The sequence below is a fragment of the Tachypleus tridentatus genome, chromosome 2 (genome assembly GCF_004210375.1).
Source record: "Tachypleus tridentatus isolate NWPU-2018 chromosome 2, ASM421037v1, whole genome shotgun sequence".
Lineage (NCBI taxonomy): Eukaryota > Metazoa > Arthropoda > Merostomata > Xiphosura > Limulidae > Tachypleus > Tachypleus tridentatus.
In genome coordinates, this window is record NC_134826.1 from 52,314,089 (window position 1) to 52,334,233 (window position 20,145).

At 36.0% G+C, this 20,145-nt stretch overlaps 1 protein-coding gene across 1 annotated transcript in view; it reads right to left on the reverse strand.

Moving 5' to 3' along the window:
* Positions 1-312: 312 nt before the first annotated feature.
* Positions 313-20,145, reverse strand: part of LOC143245497 (arrestin homolog) — a 36,382-nt gene continuing 16,549 nt past the window's right edge. The window contains exons 2-4 of the mRNA XM_076491858.1: positions 6,105-6,339; positions 2,464-2,658; positions 313-510 (exon numbers count right to left, since the gene is read on the reverse strand). Coding sequence (XP_076347973.1) covers positions 313-510; positions 2,464-2,658; positions 6,105-6,339 — 628 coding nt within the window. The remainder of the gene's footprint in view (positions 511-2,463; positions 2,659-6,104; positions 6,340-20,145) is intronic.

A 20,145-nucleotide genomic window follows, 5' to 3' on the forward strand; every position in this document is an offset into this window, starting at 1 on the left:
GAGCTCAATATATTTCATCTTTTGTATATCTAAAGCAAAATAAAAGAATTATATCAATCACACGTTAGTAACTGAAACACGTAGTTTGTTTGTTTTGGAATTTCGGGCAAGTATTGATGAGAAGGCTATCTGCGCTAACCGTTTCTAATTTAGCAGTGCAAGACTAGAAGAAAGTCAGCTAGTCACCACCACCCACACTGCCTTCCATCTAGTCTTACACTGCTAAATTAGGGACGGTTAGCGCAGATAACCCTCGTGTAGCTTTGCGCAAAATAAAAAAAAAAATGGTAACAGAATCAACGGTGGTGACCCTTACACATAATGGCAGAGAACAACCTGCCATTTTAAATCCGGTTTATCGGATACTTTCAGCTGGATGCTGCTTCCTTCCACTTTGCTTCGAACGTTTGCTCTCATCTCAACAGAAAATTTGAGCGGAGATGGATTGGCAAGGTTAGGGCCGTGAAATGACCTGCACGTTCGCCAGATCTCACGCCTTGTGATTTCTGGCTGTAGGGTATGGTAAATAAACGTGTTTATACTACCAAACCACGTGGTATGCAAGACCTCCGACAGAAATTTGAAAATGTGATTGTAACAATACCACAAGAAATATGCCTCTAGGTTCTGGAGACCACCCGGAGAAGATTCCAGGCATGTGTTGACAGCGATGGTAAACAAGTTGAGACTCTAACTGTTTGAAGCTATTAACGTACACGTGTTATCATGATACAGTGTAATATCCGTTCACTTTCCATTAAAAACGATATACCTGTATAAGTGTGAACAATTTTGAAACACCCTGTGTATACAAGACAAAAGCAAAGAGAAATTGGAAAGAAGGTTTTTAAAACGGAAAAAATACTGGATATGTGATTAAAAATTAATCTGGAATGCTCTTGAGGATATTACCGATGAATTACATGTTTAATTCGATCTTTCAAAGTTAAGCATTGCCTACCAAGGTTTGTTTGTTTATTTAGAATTAAACACAAAGCTACACAATGGGTTATCTTTGTTCTGCCCACCACGAATATCGAAACCCAGTTTTTAACAATGTGAGTCCACAGACATATCGCTGAAGACAAGAGTATATAGTAAGTTTGGGTATAGTTGGTAGTCTGAGTGGATCAGCGAGTTTCATTGTTATAAAGCTATTATTATAGTTACGTGTTTCAGGTACTTACTTGGGAACGATGTAATTATTTTATGTTGCTATAGATACTGAAGACAGAATCTGTTGAATTCCGAAACGTTTATTCGTGTACCATTCTGTTATAAATAAATAACGTTAATTTTCTTAAGTACCTTTGCCTCTTCTATGGTTTAACTTCGTTTTCCTCCGAACACATAAATTGCTAATAACGTGTATAGTTTTTCAACACTGAAATTTCACCTTAAAGAGAAAGAAATCACCACAATGACTATAACACCCTAGTATTACTTACATAATACAAAAGTATCTCGCTTTTCTTCTTCTGAGCTAACTGAAAGTAACACGAGTACTGAATTGTAAAATCATGTTTTATGGGAGGTTTCTACTCAAACACGATTAGTTTTGTGGGTCTAAATGGCTTTGAGAAATACTTGATGACGAGAAACCCATACATTTGGCTTTGAGAAAGTTTGAAAATAACATGCAACCAAGATCAGATTTTTAAACACACGTTAGTAAAGAACCAGCCTTGTTATATGAATTACACAGATGTAATAAATAGATCAGATTTTTAAACACACGTTAGTAAAGAACCAGCCTTGTTATATGAATTACACAGATGTAATAAATAGATCAGATTTTTAAACACACGTTAGTAAAGAACCAGCCTTGTTATATGAATTACACAGATGTAATAAATAAATCAGATTTTTAAACACACGTTAGTAAAGAACCAGCCTTGTTATATGAATTACACAGATGTAATAAATAAATCAGATTTTTAAACACACGTTAGTAAAGAACCAGCCTTGTTATATGAATTACACAGATGTAATAAATAGATCAGATTTTAAACACACGTTAGTAAAGAACCAGCCTTGTTATATGAATTACACAGATGTAATAAATAGATCAGATTTTAAACACACGTTAGTAAAGAACCAGCCTTGTTATATGAATTACACAGATGTGATAAATAGATCAGATTTTTAAACACACGTTAGTAAAGAACCAGCCTTGTTATATGAATTACACAGATGTGATAAATAGATCAGATTTTTAAACACACGTTAGTAAAGAACCAGCCTTGTTATATGAATTACACAGATGTGATAAGTAGATCAGATTTTTAAACACGTTAATAAAGAACCGGACTTGTTTTATCATTTACACAGATATATTAGCGAATATAGTTTCTTTGTCTTCTTTTTAAAAGCTGTGATTATCTCTTTGTTAAAATACACATATATTAATGTAGCGTGCATATCTGTATATTATAAAAGACAGAAATGTTGTTACGTACCTACAAACACCTTTAACTCATAAGATATTCCTAGCGGACTTCCACTGTACGCTCGCGCAGGCTGAAGTCGAACGGAAGCTGGAGATAAGTTGGACACTCTCATTGTTAAAGGGTATGCATCGTTTCCTAGTCTTCTGAGGAGATTCCGCTGCAGGAGACTTAGTTTATCGTGATCGAGGGGTTCAGGTGGTGGGTAAACCTAAAATAAAAATGCAATTATATTAAGTGGTTGTACAAACATTATGCTTGGAAATAATTTTCACACATGCGAGTTACACTGAAAGTGTTCGTCTTGTTTATACTTCACGAGATTCCAAAAAAACACGTAGTAGTCAGTTTAAACTATTTTACCAAATAATGCTTGAAATTTAGTGCCGGTTTATAGACTTGTTTCGTTTGAAGTTAAGCAAAAAGCTGCAGAAGGGGCTATCTGCGCTAGCCGTCCCTAATTTAGCAGTGTAAGACTGGAAGGAAGGTAGCTAGTCATCACCACCCACCGCCAACTCCCGAGTTACTCTTTCACCAACGAATAATGAGATTGACCGTCACATTATAACGCCCCCACGGCTGAAGGGCGAGCATGTTTGGTGTGACGGAGATTCGAACCCTTGATCCTCAGGTGTTTGGAAAAGGTTTGTTCTGTTCCATACTTCACGAAAAGCTACTCAAGGGGTATCTGCGCTAGCCATCCCTTATTTCCCAGTGACGGACTAGAAGGCAGCTAGTCATCATTACTGACCGCCAACGCTTAGGCTACTCTTTTACCAACGAATAGTGGGATTGACCCTCACACTATAACGTCTCACGGTTGAAAGGACGAGCATGTTTGGTGTGACGTCTTAATTACGCTGAAATCCTGTTTGATTTACTGTTTCATTTATAGTGATTTTAATAATGTAGTTTATTTTAAAAAATAAATTTGATAATGTTAAGATTTTGTAAATGATGATAAAAATACTTATACATTTTTTAACGTTAAACATTCTTTAAGTTATGTAAGTGAGAAATAGCGAATAAAAAATATCTAAAAGTTGAAAGTGAACTTTACTGAAAATATATGCTCAATATTCGTGGTAAACTGAGAATAAGTGGATGGCGTTTCAATATATTCGACATGTGAAGTGTACTGTCAGCATGGGAGTTATCACTTTCAACTCAGTTAATCAACGAGAAAGCTTTTGTAGGTTTCTATCAGTCCTTGATTTAAACTTAAATGATACAGTTAAGTTTACCAAACTGAATGCGCAGGTTTGGTTTTACTTAAACACGATCAAAGTTAATATACATTGATATATTCTATTGATACTATCAGAGGACTTTAGTTTGCTGATTTATGTGTGTGTGGGGGGGGGGGTTGTTCGTTTTCGGTTATTCGCTCAAAGCTACTCAAGAGGTATTTATCATAGTTGTCTCTCATTATGAATTGATAGACAAGAAAAAGGATAGCTAGTCAACAGCACCCACCGTCAACTTTTGGATTACTCCTGTCTGAATACCTCCAAGTGGCTCAGCAGTATGTCTGCAGACTCACACTGCTGAAAATCGGGTTTCGATACTCGTGGTAGGCAGAGCAAAAATAGCCCATTGTGTACCTTTGTGCTTAATTTAAAAAAAAAACAAACAAACTGGTCTGAACTAAAAAAATAGGATTTGATCATCACATTTATAATGCACACACGGTTTCAAAAGTTGGAGTGAAATTTCTTTCCCAGGAACAGTAGTTGAACAATGAACAAGAGCGATAACTAATACTAGGCCACATTTGGCTCTAAGTGGGTAATTTGAGGCCTCATTGATTTATCTTGGTTTGTACTGGAGAACCCCGGGTTTATATAAATTCATGCTTGTTGTTAGACCTCGGTTTTAACATATACCAAGAATGTCATTATAAGCAATCATTGAATTACGTTTATTAAAGTTTGAACTTCAACGTATTGAATTTTTTAAAGTTTGTGTGTGTTTTCTAAAAGCAAAGCCACATCGGGCCATCTGCTGAGTTCACCAAGGAGAATCGATCTCATGATTTTAGCGTTGTAAATCCGTAGACTTACCGCTGTACTAGCGGAGGACATTATTTTTTTAAAGATGTAAGAAAAGCGCTTTGCGTTTCCTTGTCCAAAAAAGGCATGTCATGGCCTGGTGATTAGGGGAACGATCAACTTGCAATCTGTGAATTATAGGTTCAAACATTGCCGTCACCAAACATGCTTGCCCTTTAAGCCATGGGGAGTTATAATATGATGGTCAGTCGTTGACAAAAAAGCAGCCCAAGAATTGGCTCCGGGCGTTGTTGACTACTTGCCTTCTCTCTAATCTGTCACTGAGAAATTGGGGAATGGCTAGCGCAGATAGCCTTCATGTAGGTTTATGTGAAATCTAGAACAGAACAAACCTCCTCCAAAAATCTGAGGGTCGTGGGTTCGATCCCCATCACATCAAACATGCTCGTCCTTTCAGCAGTTGGGGCAATGATAAGAGATTGCCAGTCTCGCTATTCGTCCGTAAAAGAGTATCCCAGGAGTTGGCGGTGGGTGGTGATGACTAGTTGCCTTTCCTCTAGTCTTACACTGCTAAACTGGGGACATCTAATCATCACCATCCTACGCCAACTGTTGAGCTACTTTTTCACTAACGAATAGTGGTATTGACCGCCACTTTCTAACACCCACACAGCTGAAAGTCGAGCATTTTTGTTGGAACGGGGATTCAAACCAGTGACCCTCAGATTGCGAATCGGGTATCCAAATCACGTGGACATGCCGGGCCACTGTTTAACTTTTAGGACATAGAACATCAGATGTTTAGTGTGACAATATTATCATGAAGCAACCCTATCGGTAACATGTAACTTCAAACGATGTTACATTTTATAAATAACCAATTAATTTTTAAAATCGACGTTGTCTTTTGTTGTAAGAGTCGCCATCAGACTTTAATTAAGCTAGTTACATTTACCACCAATCGAGAAAGCAACAGTGTTTTCCTTCTTTCTTTTGTTATTGAATCCCTAATTACCTTATTACATGCTAATTGCGAACCTTCCTTCGTGAAAAGTAATAACTGGATCGTTTACTTGCTAACTACTTGCGTTTATAAATTAAAATCCAAAAGTTTATAAAGCGTGTCCTACCTTAGGGAGTTTTAAATTTCTTTTTCGGGCAAAGATCCTAAAACAAACAAACAATAACAACGAAGAACACATATTCAGTTGCAAAGACATTACGGTAATTTAGTCGGTCGGTGCAAAGTAATCGATGCTAATATACACTAAATTCAATGATAATTTAGGAAGCCTCTTCCAATAAACAAAACTTTCGCAGTTAGTAAACCTTTAGTAAATTCGTTAAATTTTTTCTCGTTAATTTCGTTTAACACTCGCTAATTTAAACGACTCGGTGTCATAGATAGCCCTTTGTGTAGCTTTCTGTTTAATAGACCCTCGCTAGTACAGCAGTAACTCTACAGATTTACAACGCTGACATCAGGGGTTCGATTCCCCTCAGTGGATTCAGCAGATGACCCCATGCGGCTTTGTTCTAAGAAAATACACACACTGCTTACTAACGAACGAGAACTCCCGTTAAAATGTATTATTTCTGAACACAAATAAATCATTTCAGATTAATAATAACAGTTAATACAAACCTGTTTGAAGTCCAAGACAGCTTCTGTGTAGAACTTTAAGCCCATTACTTCTTCGTCTTCCCTTCCATAGCGGAATGTAAGAATTATCAAAGAAAATACTTTTCTTTCCTTTACATAACTGGGGTCTATCAGTACCACGCCATCTATAGGCGAAACTGTGTTATTTTCAACGATTATTTCTCTTGAACTAAGGTAAAGTGTGACTTTGGTGTTCGTAGACTGTTTTTTATACACTCTGCAAAAAGAAAATAAATAATTATTACACTTATTTTACTGAGAATTACTTTTGAAATTTTAAGACGTAAAGTTTCTTCTGTGGATAACTGATATTAAATTGTCTTATTCTTATAACTGAAATGAAGAAAATGAAATTTCACATTTTTTCTCAAACCACCAAGTTTTTATATTTTATTTTCGTTTTAATTTTTTCACTACATTCTTATGTAGCCCTAGTATTAGTAGTGGCTCAGCGGTATGTCTGCGGACTTACAACGCTAAAAACCGGGTTTCGATACCCGTGGTGGGTGGAGCACAGATAGTCCATTGTGTAGTTTTGTGGTTGATTCAAAACAACAACAATCAATTGGGTTTTTAACGACATTTTTCTAAACTCCTTGGATCTCCTGTGTGTTTTATATAAGCAAAAGATGACTTAGTTTTTCAGACTTACTGTACCAGACAGGATAATAAAACGATTTTTAGGTCACGGCTGATATTGTTTGAACTTACTTCATTCAAAGTACAATATAATAAAAAAAACTACAAGATTATAGTACAAAATATGACAAGTATAAATTATTATAAAAACACTTTTATTCACTTACAGCTTATCTTATCATTTTTTGTAAGAGGGTAATATTTTTCTATAAATACTCAGGGGAGCATTATTCAGTGTGGTTACTTATTTTTGTTGGTAAGGTACACAGATATATCTATCTATCTACGGTAGTTGTTCCTAATTATGAATGAATAAGGCTAGAAGAAAGAAATGTAACCAAAATATCTGCTGTCAATTCTTGAGGCATGTTTGTCGAATGATTTCTTCAACGGTATTTAACTTTATAAAAAAACAGATAAGTTAAAAACAAAACTACTGTGGTACTTACTTTTGTTTATTTAACGTCATGCTTACGAGTTTATATCTGATAACATTCTTAACTTAGGAATGAAGAGACATGAGGAAAGGAACCTCCATTCTTGAGCTACACTAATTCAATATGCGGATTTTACTGTCACCCCTATTACACACACAGCCTCAAAGCGCCGAGCACAATTTTACAATAACGGGATGAGAATCACGATTCTTTAATTCACAGCCCGGAATGTTAACCATTCGGTTGGAGCATTTTAGGATTCAATAAATCATATATTTGTTATTTTTCCTTGGACGCTTCACTAACACTTATAAAAAAACGTACAGTAGTTTAAGTGACTTTTCTTAGACATTTATTTCCTCTTGAACACTTCTTGGGCACTTATAAAAACGTACAGTAATTTAAAACGACTTTTTATGTATATTTATTTTATCTTGAACACTTCATGGACACTTATAAAAACGTACAGTAATTTAAAACGACTTTTGTTGTATATTTATTTTATCTTGAACACTTCATGGACACTTATAAAAACGTACAGTAATTTAAAACGACTTTTTATGTATATTTATTTTATCTTGAACACTTCATGGACACTTATAAAAACGTACAGTAATTTAAAACGACTTTTCTTATTACAATAATCACTTTAGCTCAGCTAACATTATATTGATTAGGACTATTGATATAAATAACATTCACGTGACGTAGTTAATGCATCCGTTATGAAAGTCAGATTTTACCAACGGTGATTTATTTTTAAACGCTACCCAACGAAAACACCGTTTGTTAAGATATGAGTAATACTGAGAATACAGAAAAAATGTTTAGTTCAGGATATAAAGAAGATGGGGTCGCTTTATTTTTTCTCTTTACAATAAAAAATGATTAATTCCATCTAGAGATAATGCAACTTCTTAAAGTACTTAATAGGTAACAAAATTTTTCTTACAAAAATATGTCTCAGTTTGAGGTATACAAAATTACAAACGTATCAGTAAAACATTTCTGTTGTTTGTAGTTGGTGTTTGATGAACTTTAAACCTGAAAAAGGATTTCGTGTGTATTATTTAAAAGAGTCCAATATAAAGGTTAACGTAATAAGAAAATATAGGTCCATTTCTTTAGAAAAAAAAGCACGTACCATCTCTTAGTAAGAATGTGTTCCATGTGTAACAACCAATATTTTTAAACAAGTAAGATATGTGGAATTAATTCATGACAAAGTTAAATTAGTGTAACGGTAAGTTATTTTGTGCTGACGATCAAATGACGTTAAGAAAGGATCAGACGTGTAATCTTCTTCGTGATTTCACGTTAACGAAGCAGAAACTAATTAATTCATGCAAACAATGAACGTTTTCAGTTCAGTTTTCTAAAATTTTCGTGAACTGCAAGTGTCTGTTGAAAGAACAGAAGACGACGTTTCGATCTCTAAACTGAAACGTTTTGGTCTCGAGCTCAGATGTTCGACCATTTGTGAAAAGTTGATATTTAACGCTGATTTAAGTTGTGAACGTTTTTCTTTTCTTAGCCATTTCGAAAAAGTGTGTATAGTTGCATTGAAATCTTAATTAAAACCTTCTTAATTCAGTGTATTTATAAGCTGGATGTTAATATAATGTAAAACATGCTTTTAAATACACCCGTTTTTGTCTACAGAGCTCAATGGTCTTAAACAGTACTTTTACTGATGTGTATCTCGAAGGAACATGTAAGTATCAGAGGACTGAACTTAACTTCTAAACCCTTATATTGCAATTTGTAGATCTTTGCATCTGATGAGGAAAGGGAAAACGAGCTGAAAAGATAACTGTATCTATCAGATGTATTCAAGATGGCCGGTCAATAAGGACTCCAAGACATGGTAGGTTGAGATCTTTCATCAACTGCACCTGTCTAACAAGAAACAAATAAACAAGAGAGAACACTTAATAACCGTGACATTTGGCATTCTTTCAGGAAGAATTGGAGAAAATTAATGTTTGAGACCTTTCTTCTTCTTTTCCTCTTATACTTTTGTGCGCCAGCAATATCAAGCATGGATAGAGGACATGCCCGATTATTGTAATTCTGCCAAAAAGAATTTGAATTTGAGGGTAGACTGGTAGAGAACCTGATAAGTATTAAAATTTATTTGACCTTCAACGTGGTCAAATAAATCAACCGAAAGGTTTTGAACTTGTGAGTCCAAACTTGTAATCATATCTGAAATCAGTCAAGAGATAACGGAGCAATGATCTGAGAGGCTGTACTTAAAAAACTCAGAGCCGTTCTGTCAGCCGCTATGCCGCGGCTAAAAAGACCACGTATCGGTTTCTGTATGTTTGTTTGTTTTTGAATTTTTCGCAAAGCTACACGAGGGCTATCTGTGCTAACCATCCCTAATTTAGCAGTGTAAGACTAGAGGGAAAGCAAGTAGTCATCACCACTCACCGCCAACTTTTGAGCTACTCTTTTACCAACGAATAGTGGTATTGACCGTAAATTTATAACGCAACGCCTCCACGGTTGAAAAGGCATGCATATTTGGTGTGACGGTGATTCGAACCCACGATCCTCAGATTAAGAGTCGAATGCCTTAATCACCTGGCCATGCAGGACCAGTTTCATATTTCGAACCGTTTCTTGATTGTAGAATTCCACGATGTTTTTCTGTTGTAGAATTTCGCGACGTTTATTTTTTGTTGAATTTCCACAAAGCTAATCGAAAGCTACCTGTTTTTCTAATTTAGATACTATAAACCAAAAGGAAGGCGGTTAGGCAAGACTATTTACCATCAACTTTTGTGCTACTTTTTTAACAACGAAAATGTTGAGTGAGTGTTACATTATAACGTCTTCACGGCTGAAATGGCAGGCATGTTCGATGACGAGATTCGAACTCGAGATCCAAAACATAGAAATGATTTCCGTGCATTGTGTCAAGATCCACTTGAGGAAGTAACGAGAAAACAACTGAGAGCAGAAAAACTTTAACAAAGGATCTCCCCATCAACCAGAGGCTAGCAGGGATCAAACATTAATACTGCGATTAATCTGATTTTGGTAAAACCTACACAGGATGTAGCATACAATGAGATATAACGGTTACAATTTACAGTTTCCAAATCGGATGATTATTGAGCTAGTTATGAATGGCCACATCGTCATCCGAAACCCCACAGTTGATGACAATACTTCTTGTTGCGTCACCAACGGATCGGACCTCTTCGTGATTACATCTGTTTTTAAGACGAATAGATGATCTTCAATAGATAGCCGACAGTGACTAAAACTTTGTTACTCTTCTAGCTGACCGTGACTAAAACTTTGTTACTCTTCTAGCTGACCGTGACTAAAACTTTGTTACTCTTCTAGCTGACCGTGACTCAAACTTTGCTATTCTTCTAGCTGACCGTGACTCAAACTTTATTACTCTTCTAGCTGACCGTGACTCAAACTTTGCTACTCTTCTAGCTGACCGTGACTCAAACATTATTACCCTTCTAGCTGACCGTGACTAAAACTTTGTTACTCTTCTAGCTGACCGTGACTCAAACTTTGCTACTCTTCTAGCTGACCGTGACTCAAACATTATTACCCTTCTAGCTGACCGTGACTAAAACTTTGTTACTCTTCTAGCTGACCGTGAATAAAACTTTGTTACTCTTCTAGCTGACCGTGACTCAAACTTTGTTACTCTTCTAGCTGACCGTGACTAAAACTTTGTTACTCTTCTAGCTCACCGTGACTCAAACTTTGCTATTCTTCTAGCTGACTGTGACTCAAACTTTGTTACTCTTCTAGCTGACCGTGACTCAAACTTTGCTACTCTTCTAGCTGACCGTGACTAAAACTTTGTTACTCTTCTAGCTGACCGTGACTAAAACTTTGTTACTCTTCTAGCTCACCGTGACTAAAACTTTGTTACTCTTCTAGCTCACCGTGACTCAAACTTTGCTATTCTTCTAGCTGACCGTGACTCAAACTTTGTTACTCTTCTAGCTGACCGTGACTCAAACTTTGCTACTCTTCTAGCTGACCGTGACTCAAACATTATTACCCTTCTAGCTGACCGTGACGCAAACTTTGTTACTCTTTTAGCTGACCGTGACTAAAACTTTGTTACTCTTCTAGCTGACCGTGACTGAAACATCGCTACTCTTCTAGCTGACCGTGACTAAAACTTTGCTATTCTTCTAGCTGACCGTGACTCAAACTTTGTTACTCTTCTAGCTGACCGTGACTCAAACTTTGTTACTCTTCTAGCTGACCGTGACTAAAACTTTGTTACTCTTCTAGCTGACCGTGACTAAAACTTTGTTACTCTTCTAGCTGACCGTGACTGAAACATCGCTACTCTTCTAGCTGACCGTGACTCAAACTTTGCTATTCTTCTAGCTGACCGTGACTCAAACTTTGTTACTCTTCTAGCTGACCGTGACTCAAACTTTGTTACTCTTCTAGCTGACCGTGAATAAAACTTTGTTACTCTTCTAGCTGACCGTGACTCAAACATCGCTACTCTTCTAGCTGACCGTGACTAAAACTTTGTTACTCTTCTAGCTGACCGTGACTCAAACTTTGCTACTCTTCTAGCTGACCGTGACTCAAACTTTATTACTCTTCTAGCTGACCGTGACTCAAACTTTGCTACTCTTCTAGCTGACCGTGACTCAAACATTATTACCCTTCTAGCTGACCGTGACTAAAACTTTGTTACTCTTCTAGCTGACCGTGAATAAAACTTTGTTACTCTTCTAGCTGACCGTGACTAAAACTTTGTTACTCTTCTAGCTGACCGTGACTAAAACTTTGTTACTCTTCTAGCTGACCGTGACTAAAACTTTGTTACTCTTCTAGCTCACCGTGACTCAAACTTTGCTATTCTTCTAGCTGACCGTGACTCAAACTTTGTTACTCTTCTAGCTGACCGTGACTCAAACTTTGCTACTCTTCTAGCTGACCGTGACTCAAACATTATTACCCTTCTAGCTGACCGTGACGCAAACTTTGTTACTCTTTTAGCTGACCGTGACTAAAACTTTGTTACTCTTCTAGCTGACCGTGACTGAAACATCGCTACTCTTCTAGCTGACCGTGACTAAAACTTTGTTACTCTTCTAGCTGACCGTGACTCAAACTTTGCTACTCTTCTAGCTGACCGTGACTCAAACTTTGTTACCCTTCTAGCTGACCGTGACTCAAACTTTGTTACTCTTCTAGCTGACCGTGACTCAAACTTTGCTACTCTTCTAGCTGACCGTGACTCAAACTTTATTACTCTTCTACATGACTGTAAATAAAACATTGTTACTCTCTAGCTGACCGTGACTCAAACTTTGTTACTCTTCTAGCTGACCGTGACTGAAACATTGTTACTCTCTAGCTGACCGTAAATAAAACTCTGTTACTCTTCTAGTTGACCGTGATTGAAACTTTGCGACTTTGAAAGTTAGTAAACATTATTCCCTCGATTACATGCATGTGAAAGGTTTCAGTTGAAACCTGTACTGTCGCTGTAGATAGAATCGCGATAAATGTTTTTTGACAGCTGTTCTTGAAACAAATTCACTGATCAAACCTAAGATATCATGGGTGCACTCAAAAATAGTTTTGGTACCGACAAGGACGGTAGTACTTGTAGCAGAAGCCTTGAGCCAGATTAGAAGATCAAACATAAGGTAGCTTGAGCCAGATTAGAAGATCAAACATGAGGTAGCTTGAGTCAGATTAGAAGATCAAACATAAGGTAGCTTGAGCCAGATTAGAAGCTCAAACATAAGGTAGCTTAAGCCAGATTAGAAGATCAAACATAAGGTAGCTTGAGTCAGATTAGAAGATCGAACATAAGGTAGCTTGAGTCAGAATAGAAGATCGAACATAAGGTAGCTTGAGTCAGATTAGAAGATCAAACATAAGGTCTTCAAACACAAACAGAGAACGGAGAAAAATTGAATAATTTGATTTGAAAATCAAACAATTTGTGTGCGTGTGTGTGTGACTGCTGACGGTGAGGTAGAGCAGTCACTCTTATACCCTTTGGCTGGTCGTAACTCCCAAATAGGACTCATTACTATCATTATTGGTTGTTTAGACACGTAAACTTCAAGGCTTATAAACAGAGAATACATCACTTGGAAAGTTTGTTGTTTCTTGGTTTGCCTCCCACAAAAACAATACTTCGCCTGTAGTTTAGGAAGAGATCCTGTGTTAAGTAATAAACATTAATCAGTGAGTTATACCAAGACCAGTGTTTCACCATATCAGTTGTTTGTGTTTTTTGTTCAGAATTTTGTTGTAAAACTATTCAATGGCTATCTGAATTAGTAGACTGGGTACGAAGTTGATAACACTCACCCGTCAACTCTTGGACAACTCTTACTTGATCAAGTAGAGGAACTTTCTTATATTTATATATATAGCACACCCATACCCTCATAACAATCTAGCTGGTCTACAACCGGGGTATCTCTTTAGAATAAAAAAAACCCGTCAAGTTTTAAGAAACGTAATTCAAAATTAATTTCTCACAAATAGAAAACTTGAATGTAAAGGTGAAAAAACAACAACAACAACACAAATACAAAGCAAGGTTGAGTCACCATAATGGGTCTACTGACTAATTTACGTCCCATAATACCCTAAAGTTAAGAATTCAAGCATAAGTTAATTTCATAACATCTATTTTTGAATTTCGCGCAAAACTACACGAGGACTATCCTCAATAGCTGTCCGTAATTTAGCGATGTAAAATAGGGAAATGAGTTATTCATCACCACCCACCGCCAATTCTTGGGCTACTCTTTCATCAACGAATAGTTAGAATTGACCGTCACATTATAATGCTCCCACAGCTGAAAGGATGAGCATGCTTGGAGTGATGGGGATTCGAACCCAAGACCCTCATATTGCAAATCGATTGCCCTAGCCATCTGGACCCCAAACATGGAGTGCGGTTTCTTCGTAACGGGACGAGAATTATGAATCCTCGAGTTCACAGTTCATTCACACTAATCCACGCCTGGCCCTGATCATACCGAGACAGATATACCTGTGTCTATGTTCTATATATAGAATGAAATGTCAGTGCACGTGCTTGAGAAGAAACCATATCATTATTTTCCGACTTTAATTTCCTCAAACAGAGAGAAAAACTAAAACACCAAGTGATAAACGAATGGTCTTTTTTTTTTACGACATTTCGTAGTACTGGAAACGGTGTATGTATTACTTCACACACAACATCATTGGCAGAGCTGAAACAGGTAGGTCTTGAACCGTAATGCTAGCATTATCGTTATACTTAACTTGCACATACATACACACATTTAGTGCTCTGCTGTTCCATATAAAGTGAGATAGGAAACAAAACTGGACAGTTACTTAACGTAGGAAAGCGCTGTTGCGTGACAAGCTGCTGTAAAGCAAGCTGTATCCGTTCGCTTCAATCGATGAAAAACAAATAACCAAAAAGCCTTGTAAGCTTCTCGTAGGGCCTAATAGAACTGTGAGGAATACAAGCCACGCGGTTGACAACAATGGTCCCAAAATTTCTTTAGATAATTTTATTGTGATTTGTTAATTATAAACATGTTGAATGAACATTTATCGTCGCCTGATATAAATCTGTTGTGATACAGAACACATGGAAGATTTTAGTGGATATATATTGTCACTGGTACTAATTTATTATGATACAGAACACATGGAAGATTTTAATGGATATATATCGTCACTGGTACTAATTTATTATGATACAGAACACATGGAAGATTTTAGTGGATATATATCGTTACTGGTACTAATTTATTATGATACAGAACACATGGAAGATTTTAGTGATATATATCGTCACTGGTGCTAATTTATTATGATACATAACACATGGAAGATTTTAGTGATATATATCGTTACTGGTACTAATTTATTATGATACAGAACACATGGAAGATTTTAATGGATATATATCGTCACTGGTACTAATTTATTATGATACAGAACACATGGAAGATTTTAGTGAATATATATCGTCACTGGTACAAATTTATTATGATACAGAACACATGGAAGATTTTAATGGATATACATCGTCACTGGTACTAATTTATTATGATACAGAACACATGGAAGATTTTAGTGGATATATATCGTTACTGGTACTAATTTATTATGAAACAGAACACATGGAAGATTTTAGTGATATATATCGTCACTGGTGCTAATTTATTATGAAACAGGGCTTGTATTATAATTATATTTGGTAATAGAAGTTTCGGGTGTGTTGTGCTGCATTTGTTGAATACCCATATCTAAAGAATTATATTGTGGAACTGGCCATACTGACTGTACATGCATTTATTAAAAACCAGCCATACGCATTAAAACCGCGTCTTATCAATTATATTACGCATGCACTCACATACTAAACACTTACACACCCATACACACACACACTTACACATCATATTACACACACAGACATATTACATACTTACACACCTACACACACCCACATATTACACACACAGACATATTACACACTTACACACCTATACACACCCACATATTACATACTTACACACCTACACACATTACACACACAGAGATATTACATACTTACACACATACACACACCCACATATTACACACACAGACATATTACATACTTACACACCTACACACACAGACATATTACATACTTACACACCTACACACACAGACATATTACATACTTACACACCTACACACACAGACATATTACATACTTACACACCTACACACACCCACATATTACATACTTACACACATACACACACCCACATATTACATACTTACACACCTACACACACCCACATATTACATACTTACACACATACACACACCCACATATTACACACACAGACATATTACACACATACACACACCCACATATTACACACTTACACACCTATACACACCCACATATTACATACTTACACACCTAATATTATTACGCGCAGAGATATTTGCGTACTTACACACCTATACACACCTACACACACAGACATATTACATACTTACACACCTACACACACCCACATATTACGCACACAGACATATTACATACTTACACACCTACACACACACACATATTACACACACAGACATATTACATACTTACACACCTACACACACCCACATATTACACACACAGACATATTACACACTTACACACCTATACACACCCACATATTACATACCTACACACCTACACACATTACACACACAGAGATATTACATACTTACACACCTACACACACCCATATATTACACACACAGACATATTACACACTTACACACCTATACACACCCACATATTACATACCTACACACCTACACACATATTACACACACAGACATATTACATACTTACACACCTACACACACCCACATATTACACACAGAGACATATTACATACTTACACACCTACACACACCCACATATTACACACAGAGACATATTACATACTTACACACCTACACACACCCACATATTACACACTTACACACCTACACACACCCACATATTACACACACAGACATATTACACACTTACACACCTACACACACCCACATATTACATAACTGGACAGACATATTACATACTTACGCATATACCCACACCCACATATTACACACAGAGACATATTACATACTTACACACCTACACACACAGACATATTACATACTTACACACATACACACACCCACATATTACACACACAGACATATTACACACTTACACACCTACACACACCCACATATTACACACACAGACATATTACATACTTACGCATATACCCACACCCACATATTACACACAGAGACATATTACATACTTACACACCTACACACACAGACATATTACATACTTACACACATACACACACACACATATTACATACTTACACACCTACACACACCCACATATTACATACTTACACACACACACACATTACATACTTACACACCCACATATTACACACTCACACGTACCCATGTATTTATTAACTCACCTATGCAAGTATATGTGTGTATGTACTTTACTATACTTAAAACTAGCAAGACTACTGGGCTTTCCTCAAGTTACTGGTTTGATAGTGTGTATATTATGAATCCATTTTAGCATAAAAGTAAAATCTGTATAGTTTTATTGCAAAGCAACATGACATAAAAGCCATTACTACCAATACGCACTTGGTTTTCTTTATATTACAAGTTGTTATATGAGGAATCACGTCTTTAATGTGTTTTTTCCCCTAGCTTTCCTCATTAAAAAGAACATTCCGAGGTTTGACTACCTCGACTGTACTTTTATATCTCTTTATTTGTCAATCTTGATTTCGCAGAGTTTATTTATTTTAGTTAACTATGAAATGTGAGGTTAGGGTACATTACAGAGTGGAGGTGGTTGTACTTACCCTGTCCTTTGTGGACGGACTATATACTAGTTCCGTAATAGCTAAAACTACATCACAACATCCCACAACAGTTAAAATCCATTCTATACAATTACATAACAGTTTAAAACCACTATAACATTCCATAATATTTGAAAAACGCTCTACTATATCTCATAATGGTTCAAAAATACTACATAACATACTTTAATAGTTAAAAACACTATAAAACCATACCCTAATAGTTTTAATAGTTAAAAACCACTATAAAACCATACCCTAATAGTTTTAATAGTTAAAAACCACTATAAAACCATGCCCTAATAGTTTTAATAGTTAAAAACCACTATAAAACCATACCCTAATAGTTTTAATAGTTAAAAACCACTATGAAACCATACCCTAATAGTTTTAATAGTTAAAAACCACTATAAAACCATGCCCTAATAGTTTTAATAGTTAAAAACCACTATAAAACCATGCCCTAATAGTTTTAATAGTTAAAAACCACTATAAAACCATGCCCTAATACTTTTAAAATCATTCTATAACATCCCATAATAGATAAATACTCCATCATTACAGTAGTCACATATTTTTTTCTGTGTGATTGTTTTTGCTGGCTTGCGTCACAAAAAAGATACGCTCGCGCATACGCGCACAACTGTAAATAAGTAATGATACACAGGTGCACACCTCTGGGTCCATTTAATATAGGTGTAAAATTTCAGGTTTCCATGTCGTTATCTCCTACAAATTTACGGACATAAGAAATGAAAGATTTACAGTTAGTGACAAATATTTACTATTTCTAACTTAGTGGATCCTATAGTGTCCCTTGACAGCACTGAGAGATTTGTCTTTCCGTAAAAATTAGTACAAAAACATTCGTAAAAACAAAATAAAACCTCGTCGTCTACTAGAATATCACAGCCATGCCCTAACAGGTCACAGATATAGTCCTATATTATTACAACCAGATCTCAGAAATAATTTATTTTATATTAGTACAACCAGATCTTAGAGATTGATCTATGTTAGCAAAACCAGATCTCAGAGACAGTCCTATATTATTAGAACCAGATCCCAGTGATTGTTTAACACAACTTGTGTGAAGTATGACGTAATACCTTGAAAACTCATGATACAGTTTACACCCAGTGCCCGAAGACTATATATATGTATGCATATGAATATCTGTCTATATAAACGTGACAAAGACAAATAAAACAAAGGTGTTTCCAAATCCGTTGTTATATAAAGAAAGGCATCTACTACTATGTAGAAAAGTGATTCAGACACGGCATTCGGAAGTTATAGTCGTTTATCTGACAGATGTGGAATATAACAACGACTTTACCAGACAAGACTGTATCATGACGTAACAGTTTAACCATCTTAGACTTCCACTCTTTATCTTCTTGGTTATCAGAGAAGCCCTTGAAGGAAATTTGAGCAAATTTATACATGAGGGCTACCTACACATAGCATGTCTCTAATTTCTAGCTATTAGATTAGAGGTAAGGCAACTAATCAATAGCACCCACTGCAAACTTTTGGTCTACTCTCGTATGATAGAATAGCGAGTTCTGACCGTTACTCTTATAACGCACCCACAGTCCAACGTACAAAGGGGGTATTTTGCGGTAAAGCGACACGACAGAGAACCTCCTGACTTACCATCTTGGACAAGAAACGTAAGAAACATTTTCGTGTCAATACCACAAATAAATATGAGGACTGACTGACTGAATAAAATGTTTTATGAAATATACAGTTTGGTATAATCAAGACGGATTTTTACATACAACCTCAGTTACTTGTTTCAAAGAACTAGTTTAATATTTTATTCGATATGTCAATGAAATTCTCCTGGTGAATAAGCGGTAAAATTACGTACTTACAATGCTAAAATCCAGACTTCGATTCCCTAAGGTGAACAGAGTACAGGTAGACTATTTTATGGCTTTGTGTTAAAATTAACAACAATTTCATTGGACACATTATTCAATGTTAACCACTGAAGTAGTTTAGTATCGACCTATTTGCAACTAGTCTTAGCACCCTGTTTCTATTTAGTTCGATATCGATCCATTTCAAAGTAGTTCTAGCACCCTGTTTTTATTTAGTTTGGTATCGATTCATTTCTAATTAGTTCTAGCACTCTGTTTCTATTTAGTTTGACACTCTACAATTAAACCAAAGATTGAGTGTTTATTCGTAACAAGAACATTTATTGATATTCAAACAGTATTCTGGAAAACAATAATTCGCTTGTAACATATTTTAAACACAATGAACATGCCGCCGTTGTTTAAGTGTAACTTTTAACACTTGTCTCATGAACTCAAAGAGTATGACAGGTTACGACATTTTAAATTTCGTTTCCATTGTTTCTAGAATGTTCTATCTAGCAACTGTTGAGTTCGAGTTTCGACAGTTTCGTCCAAGAGAGAATAAATAAAAAAAAACAACAAACTGTCCACTTCAAAATACAGGTCAGTCTTCAAGATTTATAACACA